General features: G+C 66.8%; 1 protein-coding gene across 1 annotated transcript in view; it reads left to right on the top strand.

Moving 5' to 3' along the window:
- The window catches only part of SHANK3 (SH3 and multiple ankyrin repeat domains 3), a 124,975-nt gene extending 121,367 nt beyond the window's left edge, over positions 1-3,608 (top strand). Inside the window, exon 18 of the mRNA XM_050985260.1 lies at positions 1,476-3,608. Within this exon, the coding sequence (XP_050841217.1) occupies positions 1,476-2,022 (547 nt within the window). The 3' untranslated portion in view covers positions 2,023-3,608. The remainder of the gene's footprint in view (positions 1-1,475) is intronic.
- The last annotated feature ends 9,389 nt before the right edge of the window (positions 3,609-12,997 follow it).

The raw sequence follows: 12,997 nt of genomic DNA, 5'->3' as shown, positions 1-12,997 counted from the left end.
TTGCAGGGAAGATCCCAGCGATCCCAGGAACAATCCAGATGATCCCAGGACATCCAGTTTTTCCCTGTCAGAACTTCCCGAAGGCGATTCCTTCTCTGCTGTGCCAAGGAAGCAGAAAAACGGGAATTATCAGGAATGTGGCTCAAAAACGGGAATTATCGGGAATGCGGCTGATCCTGCAGATCTTCAGCCACGTTCAGCTCATCCCTTTGGAGCCATGGATTTATGGGATCCTTGGAGCTCATCAGCATTCCCAAAACCAGGAGGTGGCCTTGGAGGCAGTGGTGGATCCCAGCAGCATTCCAGAGTGTCCTGGTTTTCCAGGAGGGAGCTGAGATGGGGGGGCTGAGCAGGGAAACTGAGGCACCGGGATGCGGGAAGTTGATGGGGTAGTTCTGAGGAGAAGGGGAGTGGCAGGGATGGGATGGGATGGGATGGGATGGGATGGGATGGGATGGGATGGGATGGGATGGGATGGGATGGGATGGGATGGGATGGGATGGACCCAAAAACCCATGGCAGGGACACCTCCCAGTGTCCCAGGCTGCTCCATCCCAGTGTCCAGCCTTTCCTGGGACATTCCAGGGATGCAGGGGCAGCCCCAGCTGCTCTGGCAGTTCCAGCCCAGGCAGGAATTCCTCATTGCCCAGATCCCATCCATGCCTGCCCTCTGGCACTGGGAGCCATTCCCTGGCTCCTGTCCCTGCAGGCCTTGTCCCCAGTCCCTCTGCAGCTCTCCTGGAGCCCCTCCAGGCCCTGGAATGTGCTGGAAGCTCTCCCTGGATCCTTCCCTCCTCCAGGGGAACATTCCCAGTTTCCCCAGCCTCTCCAGAGCAGAGGACTCTGATTTTCTAGGATTCCTCCAGGTGTCAGATCCCTTTCCTTTCCCATTCCCTGGCCATCCCGCGGGGACAACGGCAGGATGGGGACAATGCCCAGGGCACAGCACCGCTTTGAGGAGCTTTGTCCCCATCCAAGATTCCCACGGTGGCACAGCCAGGGGGTCCCACGAGTCCCAGTGCCAAGGGGACACCCAGAGCCCGGGTTCCTCCCGCCACACTGGCCACCAGGTGGCCGTCACCAGGGGTGTCCAGAGGGGTCCCCCCATCCCGGGAAAACGCTGGAAGGTTCCCTCTTATCCCAGCTTTTCTCCCCTGGGTCGCTCCCATTCCACGTGGGATCAGCACGGGGCGGGGACGGGGCGGGACGAGGCACAAGGTCCTTGTCCCCAGGGCTGGGGACACTTGGTGGGGGGGCGCAGAGCCGTGCCAGGAGGGCAGGACCGGCCGGGGATCCCCACCCGGGAGGCGCTGCCGGAAATCTTTGGGATTTTTCCCGCCGAGATATCCCACCCGAGCCGCGTCCCCGCCCCGCACCGCCCCCGATCCCGCTGGACTCGTGCCCCCGTTCCCAAACCCGGCCTCACCCCTTCCCTCTCCTCTCTTTTCTCCCCCGCCTCCCCGCTCTCTCCGCAGACTTTTCAGTAGTTTAGGAGAACTCAGCACCATTTCCCAGCGCAGCTCCGGCACCACCTTCACCGTGCGGCCCGGCAGCCGCTACCCCGTCACCCGCCGCACGCCCAGCCCCGTCAAACCCGCGGCGCTGGAGCGGCCCGAGCCCCTCAGCACCGTCCGGCCCTACGGCCTGACGCCCCCCACCATCCTCAAATCCTCCAGCCTCTCCATCCCCCACGAGCCCAAGGAAGTCCGCTTCGTGGTCCGCAGCGTCAGCGCCCGCAGCCGCTCCCCGTCGCCGTCGCCGTCGCCGGGGCCGCCGCTGCACACGCTGCACCCGCCGCGGCCCTTCATGCAGAAGCCGCTGCACCTGTGGAACAAGTACGACGTGGGGGACTGGCTGGAGAGCATCAACCTGGTGGAGCATCGGGACAAGTTCGAGGACCACGAGATCGAGGGCACCCACCTGCCCGCCCTGACCAAGGAGGACTTCGTGGAGTTGGGGGTGACCCGCGTGGGGCACCGCATGAACATCGAGCGGGCGCTCAAGCAGCTGGTGGACAGCTGACCGCGTCCGGAGCCGCCGTGGGAAGGGCGGGGCGGATTTCCCAAGCCAAGAAAACCCACTCGGATTCTCCTTCTCCTTCTCCGAGCGCTGCACTGAGGGCGTGGGGCCGCCCCCCGGCTCCCGCCCGCTCCCGCCCCGGCCCCGCGCCGCCTCCGGCCCAGGAATGTTGCATGAAATTCCTCCTCGCTCCCGTTCTCCCGGAGAGTCCGCCTGTAAATCGCTCCGTGTGCCCCGCCCCGGGCTGGCACCGGCGACACGCAGGGACGCGCCGCCGTGGTGGCACCTCGGGGGCGACGCGGCCCGAGCAGGCGGGTGGCACCTGCGGGGGTGGCACCTCCCGGGTGGCCCTGCCACGCTCGGAGGTGGCCCGAGATCCTGACAAGTCCCAGGTGTCCCTGCCGGGAGGTGGCCCCGAGTCCTGCTGACACCCCCCAGGTGTCCCCGGCACGGTCAGAGGTGGCCCCGAGATCCTGACACCCCCCAGGTGTCCCCGGCAGGGTCAGAGGTGGCCCCGAGTCCTGACACCCCCCAGGTGTCCCTGGCAGGGTCAGAGGTGGCCCCGAGTCCTGACACCCCCCAGGTGTCCCCGGCAGGGTCAGAGGTGGCCCCGAGTCCTGACACCCCCCAGGTGTCCCGGGCAGGGTCACAGTTGTCCCTGCCAGGCTTGGAGGTGGCCCAAGGTCCTGAACTCCCCCAGGTGTCCCCGCCAGGGGGTGGCACCAGGACCTGACCCCCTGCAAGTGTCCCCGGCAGGATCAGAATTGTCCCTGCCAGGAGGTGGCCCCGGGTCCCCCCCAGGTGTCCCTGCCAGGAGGTGGCCCCGGGTCCCCCCCAGGTGTCCCTGCCAGGAGGTGGCCCCGGGTCCCCCCCAGGTGTCCCTGCCAGGAGGTGGCCCCAGGTGTCCCCCAGGTGTCCCTGCCAGGAGGTGGCCCCAGGTGCCCCCCAGGTGTCCCTGCCAGGAGGTGGCCCCAGGTCCCCCAGGTGTCCCTGCCAGGAGGTGGCCCCGGGTCCCCCCCAGGTGTCCCTGCCAGGAGGTGGCCCCAGGTGTCCCCCAGGTGTCCCCGTCGGGCTCGGAGGCGGCGGCTCCAGCGGGGCCATCCCGGCGGCGCTCCCGGAGAAAGGAAGGAAGGAAGGAAGGAAGGAAAGGATGAAGGATGAAGGGAAGGAGGGAAGGAGGAAAGAAGGAAGGACGGAAGGAAGGGCCGGGAAGGCTCCAGCGGCGGCCGTGCCACCCCGAGCCGTGCCAGGCCGTGCCAGAAGAGCCCCCCCCGCCAGGCGGACCCCCCCGGACTCTGAGCTGCTGCCCCGGCCGGGTGAGAGGGAGCGAGGAGCGCATGGATCGAAGCATGTTTGGGAATGTCGGGAGGCTGGGGGGGGACGAATCCCGCAGCAAAAAAAAACCACAAAAACCACAAAAAAAAAAAAAAAACCGCTTTGGCAACGTTTAGAGGGGAGGGGGCGGGGGGTGGGAAAGGTTTGATTTCCTCTGGGCTTGGGGTCTTGTTTTTTCCAAAGGGGGGAAAAGCGTTGATGGGAAATTATTTAATCTCCGTGCATTTATCTAGAGAGCAGCTGATAAGCCCCACGAGATAACGAATTACAGGATCCTCCCCCCCTTCCGCCCCCCCCCCATCCCCCCAAAACCCCGCTCATCCCTCGTTTTGCATCTTTTTAAGCAGCTCTATATTTGGAAAGAGAGAATATCTATATATCTATATCTCCAGAGCTATAGCCACCCGACTTTTGTTAGGATTTTCCTGAAACAATTCCTGTCTCTGGACTAGAGGAGACGCTCCCGGGACGCCCGTGGGAGTTTTTAAGCGACTGAATGAATGTGAAAAAGTCTTTTTAAACACACCACAAAACCCCCAAAATCCTCCACCCCCCCACCCCCCACCCCCCAACCAGCTCCTTTCAGACGCTCTGGATTTGTAACGATTCAGAGAAATCACAAAAAAAACACAAAAACACTCACACACACACAAAAACAACAAACCAACACAAACTTGCGGTTTGGGACACACCGAGTCTTCCAGGCACACAGCAGGGAGGTCCCCGGGGGTCGCGTCCCCAATTTCGGGGGTCCCAGGGCTGGTGGTGGCCGCGGGGACAATGCCCGGAGTGGGGGAGTGGGGGGGGGCGCTGCCAGGACCCCGTCGCCGTGGCGGTGTCCCCAGCGCCACCCTCGTGTCCCCCGGGCGCGCCCGGCTGGCCGGGAGGGGAGGGCTCGGTGGTCCCAAAAGCCGAGACCCCCAGGAAGGCATTAACGAAACTCTTGTGGTGCTAAGAGGGGAGGACAGGGAGCTCCGTCCTGACCCTCAACATCTCCGAACCTTCGCCACCTTGCCAGGGAAAAGGGCCCGGAGCTCCCCCGGGGTGTCCCCGGGATGTCCCCTGCCCTGTGCCGGGGCACCGGGACCCCCCCGGGATGTCCCCTGCCCTGTGCCGGGGATGTCCCCGGGATGTCCCCTGCCCTGTGCCGGGGCACCGGGATGTCCCCGGGATGTCCCCTGCCCTGTGCCGGGGCACCGGGACCTCCCCGGGGTGTCCCCTGCCCTGTGCCGGGGATGTCCCCGGGATGTCCCCTGCCCTGTGCCGGGGCACCGGGATGTTCCTGGGATGTCCCCTGCCCTGTGCCGGGGCACCGGGACCCCCCCGGGATGTCCCCTGCCCTGTGCCGGGGCACCGGGACCCCCCCGGGATGTCCCCTGCCCTGTGCCGGGGCACCGGGATGTCCCCGGGATGTCCCCTGCCCTGTGCCGGGGCACCGGGATGTCCCCGGGATGTCCCCTGCCCTGTGCCGGGGCACCGGGACCTCCCCGGGATGTCCCCTGCCCTGTGCCGGGGCACCGGGATGTCCCCGGGATGTCCCCTCTCCTGTGCCAGGCACCGGGCTGTCCCCAGGAGGGTCCCCGGTGCCATCTCTCTGTCCCCGAGCCCTCACCCCCGTGGCGACCCCCGCCGTTCTGCGGCAGCCACCGGGGGCGCGTGGCCTGTCCCCGTCCCCGGCTTGCCATCCCGCTGTCCCAGCCGGGAACGGGGGCGGCCCGGAGCCGGCCTGGGGGACAACGAGCCGGGAAAAAAATATCCCGGGAAAAAAAAAAACAAACACGGGAATGCCGGGCTCGGTGAGCCCGGACACGTCCCGACCCTTCCCCTGCGCCACCGCGGGTGCCACCGCGCCCGCCGGGTGTCCCCTGCCGAGCTCAGGTCCTGCCCCTCGGCCGTGTCCCCGCAGCCCCCGCGATGTCGCCAACGTCCCGTCCCCACCCTCCAAACCAGCGCCCGTGTCCCCAGGCCTGCCCTGCCAGCCCCGCCGTGTCACCAAGTGTCACCCTCGCCCCCCAAACCCTCCGTGCCAGCCCCGCTCACCGTCACCTCCCGCAATCCGCCCTCCTGGGCCCGCCCACCGGGACCCCAAAACCCATCCCACCTGTGCCCCCAAATCCGTCCTGCCTATACCCCCAAATCCGTCCTACCTATACCCCCAAATCCATCTCACCTGTGCCCCCAAATCCGTCCTGCCTATACCCCCAAATCCATCCCATCTGTGCCCCCAAATCCATCCCATCTGTGCCCCCAAATCCATCTCACCTGTGCCCCCAAATCCGTCCCATCTGTGCCCCCAAATCCCCAAATCCATCTCACCTGTGCCCCCAAATCCACCCCACCTGTGCCCCCAAACCCATCCCCACCCCCTCACCCGGCCGGTGCCACCCTGGCTCTGTGCCCCCGCTGTGTCCGGCATTCCCGGGACACTCCTGGCACAGGGGCAGGCTGGCAGCTCCCACCCCAAATTCCATCCCAAATCCCATCCCGGACAATCCCGTGCCACCCTCCTGTGCCTCCCCTGCCCCTTTCCCCTCCCTGTCCCCTCTGTCCCCGTGTCCCTCCGCCACCTCCCGGTGCTGTCCCGAGCCCCGCCCCGCATCCCGGGCAGCTCCCGGCCCCTCCGCATCCCGCCGGGAATGTCGCACGCGGGAATGTCGCACGCGGGAATGTCGCACGGCGGAATGTCGCGTGCCGGAATGTCGCACGGCGGAATGTCGCACGGCGGGCAGAGCCTGTCCCGGTGCCGCGGGCTCCTTCCGCAGCTGCGGGATCTGGGAATTCCCGGGAATTCCTCTGCCTGTCCCTTCCCGGGGCCGCTCACCCGGGGATCCCCGCGGGGACGCGCCCGTGGCTGTTTTGGCCGCGCCACCCCGCAGCTGGCACCCGACTGTCCCCGCCTTGGGGACACGGGGGTCCCCTCGGAGCCCCTGGCGAGCGCTCGGCTTGGGCACGGCCCTGCACGGCCCCCGCTGGTCCCGGCTGGGCCACCCCCGTCCCCTCGGTGCTGGCCCTCGGCACGTCCTGGCACTGCCCGGCCCGGCAGGCGCTGACAGCTCTGCTTGGCCACCCCAGCCTGGCACTGCCCACCCAGCCTGGCACTGCCCACCCTGCCTGCCCACCCTGCCGGCCACCCCAGCCTGGCACTGCCCACCCTGCCTGGCACTGCCCACCCTGCCCGGCCACCCCAGCCTGGCACTGCCCACCCTGCCCGGCCACCCCAGCCTGGCACTGCCCACCCTGCCTGACCACCCTGCCCGGCCACCCCAGCCTGGCACTGCCCACCCTGCCTGGCACTGCCCACCCTGCCTGACCACCCTGCCTGGCCACCTTGGCCCCCCCAGCCTGGCACTGCCCACCCTGCCTGGCTACCTTGGCCACCCCAGCCTGGCACTGCCCACCCTGCCTGACCACCCTGCCCGGCCACCCCAGCCTGGCACTGCCCACCCTGCCTGGCACTGTCCATTCTGCTTGGCCACCCCAGCCTGGCACTGTCCATTCTGCCTGCCCACCCTGCCTGGCACTGCCCACTCTGCTTGGTCACCCCTGCCTGGCACTGCCCACCCTGCCTGGCACTGTCCATTCTGCTTGGCCACCCCAGCCTGGCACTGTCCATTCTGCCTGCCCACCCTGCCTGGCACTGCCCACTCTGCTTGGCCACCCCGACCACCCTGCCTGTCCCTGCCCTGTCCCTGCCCTGTCCCTGCCCTGTCCCTCCCGTTCCCCTCCCTCCGCAGCCCCCGGCAGCCCCCGGCGCTCTCGGTGTCCCCCGGGTGTCCCGGTGTCCCGGTGCCCCCGCGCGGAGCCCCCCGGTGTCCCCTCGGGCGCGGGGGCTCCGCCGGCAGCACGGGCGCGGGTGGGAGGTGACAGTGGTGGCCTGAGCGCGGGCAGCCCGGCCGTGCCGCCGGGTGTCCCCGGGTCTCCGCCCCTTCCGCAGCTGTTTTTTGGGGCCACACCGAGACGGAGACCCCCGCCCGCGCCGCCTCTCCGCGAGAGGCCGAACCCGCGGGGCGCACCCGCTCCGCTCAAGCTCGCTCTGGGACCGGAGAGCTGTGCGCCTTCTCGCCATTTCGGAGGAGCCTTCCTCTCCCTCCTCCTCCTCCTCCTCCTCCTCCGCGCCCCCCGAGGGCGGAAATGGCGGTGCCCGCTCCGCGCCCGCGGAGCCGCGGCCGTGCCCGCCCGGCACCCCCAGCTCCCGCTGAAGCAGCTGCAGCCGTACCTGTGTTGGCGAACACTGAGTGTCACCCGCGCCGCGGGGACACCACGGCTCGTCCCAGTCAGGCCCCACGCCAGAGAAGGCGACTTCCACCCGCGCTGCCCGTCCCGAGAGCGCCCGGGGCTGCCACCAAGCTGCCCGCTGTGTCCCCGCTGTGTCCCCGCAGCCTTCTCGTCCTGCTGTCCCTGTCCCCTGTCCTGTTTATCCCTGTCCCCTGCGCCAGGCATCCCTGTCCCCTGTGCCACTCATCCCTGTCCCCTGCGCCACTCATCCCTGTCCCCTGCGCCAGGCATCCCTGTCCCTTTGTCCCGTTTATCCCTGTCCCCCTCCCCACCCATCCTTTGTCTCCTGTGTCACTCATCCTGTCCCCTGTGCCACTCATCCCTGTCCCCCTGTCCCGTTATCCCTGTCCCGTTAATCGCTGTCCCGTTTATCCCTGTCCCCAGCCCCTCTCATCCTTTGTTTCCTTTGTCACTCATCCTGTCCCCTGCCCCGCTCCTCCCCATTCCGTTCATCCCTGTCCCCTTGTCCCCTTGTCCCTGTCGCCTGCCCCACCCATCCTTGCATCCGTGCCGCTCATCCCTGTCCCGCTCATCCCTGTTCCCCATCCCATAAATTCCTGTCCCCAGCCCTGCTCGCTCCTGTCCCCTGTGCCACTCATCCCTGTCTCCTCTTCAGGTCATCCCTGTCCCCCGCCCTCGCCAATCCCTGTCCCCCGCCCTCGTCATTTCTGTCCCCTGTCCCGCCCATCCCTGTCCCCCTCATTTCCCATCTCTGTCCCCTGCCCCGCCCATCCCTGTCCCCTGTCTTGCCCATCCCTGTCCCCTACCCCGCTCATCCCTGTCCCCCTCATTTCCCATCTCTGTCCCCCGCCCTGCCCGTCCCTGTCCCCTGCCCGTCCCTGTCCCCTGCGCTGCCACGGGGACGTGGCAGAGCTGGACAAGGGACTTCCAAAAGGCCATCAGGGTCCCCGGGCGAACTGGCTTCGCCCGGGGCGGCCCCTCCAGCTGCCAGCACAGAGCCCCGGTGTCCCCTCCGTGACCCCTCCGTGTCCCCCCTGTGCCCCTCTGCACCCCCAGCCTGTGCCCCGCGGTGCCACCGGCTCCGGGGCGGCCCCGTGCCCGCGGCCAGGATCACCCACCCGGTGTCACGGTGCCCCCGGCGGGTCCCCACGGTGCCCCTCGGCCTCGGGCACTCAGCCCTTCCCAAAGCGCTGCCGTCCCCTTTCCGCGGGGCGGAGCCATTCCCGGTGTCCCCAGCTCCTGTCCCCGCTCCGGCCACGCCGCCCGCCCGCCCGCCCGGACACCTCCGGAGCCGGGGCCACCTCGCCTTTGGAAAAGCCATCCGGGAGAGGGCAGAGCGGGAGCCCAGCTGACCCCTGAGCCCGGCCTGGCCCCTCGGCCACGCTGACCCCTGGGTCACACTGACCCCTGGGTCACACTGACCCCTCGGCCACGCCAACCCCTGGGTCACACTGACCCCTGGGTCACACTGACCCCTCGGCCACGCCAACCCCTGGGTCACACTGACCCCTGGGTCACACTGACCCCTCGGCCACGCCAACCCCTGGGTCACACTGACCCCTGGGTCACACTGACCCCTCGGCCTTGCCGATCCCTGGGTCACACTGACCCCTCGGCCACGCCAACCCCTGGGTCACACTGACCCCTGGGTCACACTGACCCCTCGGCCTTGCCGATCCCTGGGTCACACTGACCCCTGGGTCACACTGACCCCTCGGCTACGCTGACCCCTGGGTCACACTGACCCCTGGGTCACACTGACCCCTCGGCCACGCTGACCCCTGGGTCACACTGACCCCTGGGTCACACTGACCCCTTGGCCGCGCTGACCCCTGGGTCACACTGACCCCTCGGCCACGCCAACCCCTCGGCCGTGCTGACCCCTCGGTCACCCCCAGCTCTGCCAACCCCTGGGTCACACTGACCCCTTGGTCACCCCCGGCTCTGCCAACCCCTGGGTCACACTGACCCCTCGGTCACAACAACACATCGGCCATGCCAAACCTTTGGCCACGCTGACCCCTCGGCCACGCCAATCCCAGGGTCACGCTGACCCCTCGGCCACGCCAACCCTTTGGCCATGCCAACCCCTTGGCCACACTGACCCCTTGACCATGCCAACCCCTCGGCCATGCCTTGGCCACGCCAACCCCTTGGCCAGGCTGGCCCCTTGACCACAGTGACCCCTTGGCCATGCCAACCCTTTGGCCGTGCCAAACCCCTGGTCAGCCCTCAGGCCCATTGACCCTCGGGCACACCGGCCCCTAAGCTGTGCTGACCCTTTAAGCACCCTTGGCCATGCCAAGCCCTGGGCCATGCCAACCCATCGGCCGTGCCGACCCCTTGACCACCCCTTGGCCCTTTGGCCATGCCAGCCCAACAGCCATGCTGACCGCTCGGCCATGCTGACCGCTCGGCCATGCCAATCCATTGGCTGTGCCAAGTCCTTGACCACGCCTCAGCCCTTTGGCCGTGCCAATCCTTCGGCCATGCCAGCCCCTCGGCCGTGCCGACCCCTTGACCGCCCCTTGGCCCTTTGGCCATGCCAACCCTTTGGCCGTGCCAACCCATCGGCCGTGCCGACCGTTTGACCGTCCCTTGGCCGTGCCGACCCTTTGGCCATGCCAACCCATCGGCCGTGCCGACCCTTTGACCGTCCCTTGGCCATGCCAAACCCTCAGCCACGCCAACCCACTGGCTGTGCCAAGCCCTTGACCATCCCTTGGCCATGCCAAACTCTCGGCCATGCCAACCCACTGGCCGTGCCAAGCCCTTGACCATCCCTTGGCCGTGCCAACCTCTCGGCCATGTCAATCCATTGGCCGTGCCAAGCCCTTGACCATCCCTTGGCCGTGCCAGCCCCTCGGCCATGCCAATCCATTGGCCGTGCCAAGCCCTTGGCCATGCCAACCCCTTGGCCATGCCAATCCATTGGCCGTGCCAAGCCCTTGACCATCCCTTGGCCGTGCCAGCCCCTCGGCCGCGCTGACCCTTTGACCACCGCTCGGCCTCTTGGCCACGCCGACCCCTTGACTGCGGCTCGACCACGCCAACCCTCGGCCACGCCAACCCCTCGGCCGTGCCAACCCCCCGGCCGTGCCAACCCCCCGGCCGTGCCAACCCCCTGGCTGTGCCAACCCCCGGCCGTGCCAACCCCCCGGCCGCGCCGCCCCGGCCGCGCCGCCCCCTCCCCGGGCCGCGGCGGTTACTGTGATTCCTCTCATGGCTTCTCCACCCGGGTTCCGCTGTACAAAGGGAGACATTTTCCTTCCCTTCCCCGCTTCCAAAGGGGTCTTTCCCCCGGAGCTGTCGATATTTTTCCGTTCTCCAGCCCGGCGCCATCGCCCCCCCTCCATCCGCCCGTCCGTGACCGAGAGCGGAACCCCCCGGGTCACTCAGCTCCCGCGGCGGTCCGTCCGTCCGTCCGTCCGTCCGTCCGTCTGCCGCCGTCCGGCCGCGCCCTCCCTGCCCATGCATGTGCCACGCCCTCACGCCCGCTGCATGTGCACAGCCCGGCCCCGCCCGGCCCCGGCCCCGGCCCCGTCCCCAGCCGGACTCACCTGTGGGTTTTCGTTCCGTTTTTAATTTCCCAGGGTCAGTTTGACTTCACCCTTAATTTTGTATGGATTTCCGGAGGAGCTTTCTCCTTCTCCGGGGTCACGGAGGTGCGGCCATTCGCCTCCCGCCCTTGACGTTGTGATACACATCCCCCACAGAGATCTATGTTTCTTATATTATATTATTATTATTAATTATTATTATTATTATTATGTAATAAATTTATAAGAAAGCTCCTGCCTGGTCCTGTGGTCGCTCGGATCCCGCGGCGGTCCCGGCCCTACACGAGGGGGGACAACGGGAGCCCCCGAGGGACAGAGCCCCGTGCGTGAATTTTGGGGTGTCCCCGTTGAATTTTGGGGTGCCCCCGCTGAATTTTGGGTGTTCCCAGATGAATTTTGGGGTGATTCCAGCTGAATTTTGGGGTGTTCCTGGCTGAATTTTGGGGTGTCCCCGTTGAATTTTGGGGTGATCCCAGCTGAAATTTGAGATGCACCAGATGAATTTTGGGGTGTCCCCGCTGAATTTTGGGGTGTCCCCAGTTGAATTTTGGGGTGTCCTCGCTGAATTTTGGGGTGTCCTGGTTGATTTTTGGGGTGTCCAGGTTGAATTTTGGGTGTTCCCAGATGAATTTTGGGGTGTCCAGGTTGAATTTTGGGGTGTCCTCGCTGAATTTTGGGTGTTCCCAGATGAATTTTGGGGTGATTCCAGCTAAATTTTGGGATGTTCCTGGCTGAATTTTGGGTGTCCCCGTTGAATTTTGGCATATTCCCGGCTGAAATTTGAGGTGCCCCGGGTGAATTTTGGGGTGTCCCCGTTGAATTTGGGGTGTCCTGGTTGATTTTTGGGGTGTCCAGGTTGAATTTTGGGGTGCTCCCAGCTGAATTTTGGGGTGTCCGGGTTGAATTTTAGGGTGATCCCGGATGAAATTTGAGATGCACCAGCTGAATTTTGGGGTGTTCCCGTTGAATTTTGGGGTGTTCAGGTGGAATTTTGGGGTGTCCCTGAGTGAGATTTGGGGAGTTCCTGGAAGAGTTTTGGGGTGCGCTGGCTCCCGCAGGTGCCACGCCAATGGCACAATGCCACTGTCTCCTGTCACACCCCCGCCAGGTCCCGGCCACCCTCTGGTGTCCCCAGGGCCAGGGCAGGGGGTGGCACTCACAGCCTGGGCGGGGGGGGGGACACACTCGGGGGGCACGGCCAAGGGACAAAGGGACAGGGAAGGGGCTGGGGGTCCCCACTTGTCTGGGTGTCCCCAACTCACCTGGGTGTCCCACCCTGCCCTGCATGTCCCCAGGAGTGTCCCAGCAGTGCCCCAGCAGTGTCTCAGCGCTGTCCCACCCCTGTCCCCAGCCCTGTCCCAGCTCCGTCCCCAACTCTGTCCCCACCCCTGTCCCCAGCCCTGTCTCACCCCTGTCCCACCCTTGTCCCCAGTTCTGTCCCCGCCCTGTCCCCAGCCCTGTCCCCATCCCTGTCCCTCCCTGTCCCCATCCCTGTCCCCGCCCTGTCCCGCCGTGTCCCAGCAGCGCTGTCTCCAAGCCTGTCCCCGACACTGTCCCCGCTGTCCCATACCAGCTGCCCATGGCTCCATCCTGTCCCCCCCCAGCCCTTGTCCCCAGCCATAGTACCCATCCCTTTGTCCCGCCCTGTCCCCGCCCTGTCCCCGCCGTCCCATCCCTGTCCCAGCCTGTCCCCGCCCGTCCCGCCCCTGTCCATCCTGTCCCCGCCCTGTCCCCAGCCCTGTCCCCATCCCTGTCCCCATCCCTGTCCCCGCCCTGTCCCCGCCCTGTCCCGCCCTGTCCCCAGCTCTGTCCCCGCTCTGTCCCAGCTCACACCAAGCATATATTTT

Source organism: Serinus canaria, chromosome 1A (assembly GCF_022539315.1).
Source record: "Serinus canaria isolate serCan28SL12 chromosome 1A, serCan2020, whole genome shotgun sequence".
Taxonomy (NCBI): Eukaryota; Metazoa; Chordata; class Aves; order Passeriformes; family Fringillidae; genus Serinus; species Serinus canaria.
Note: the sequence above shows the minus strand (reverse complement) of the source record. Positions and strands in the feature narration are given on the sequence as shown.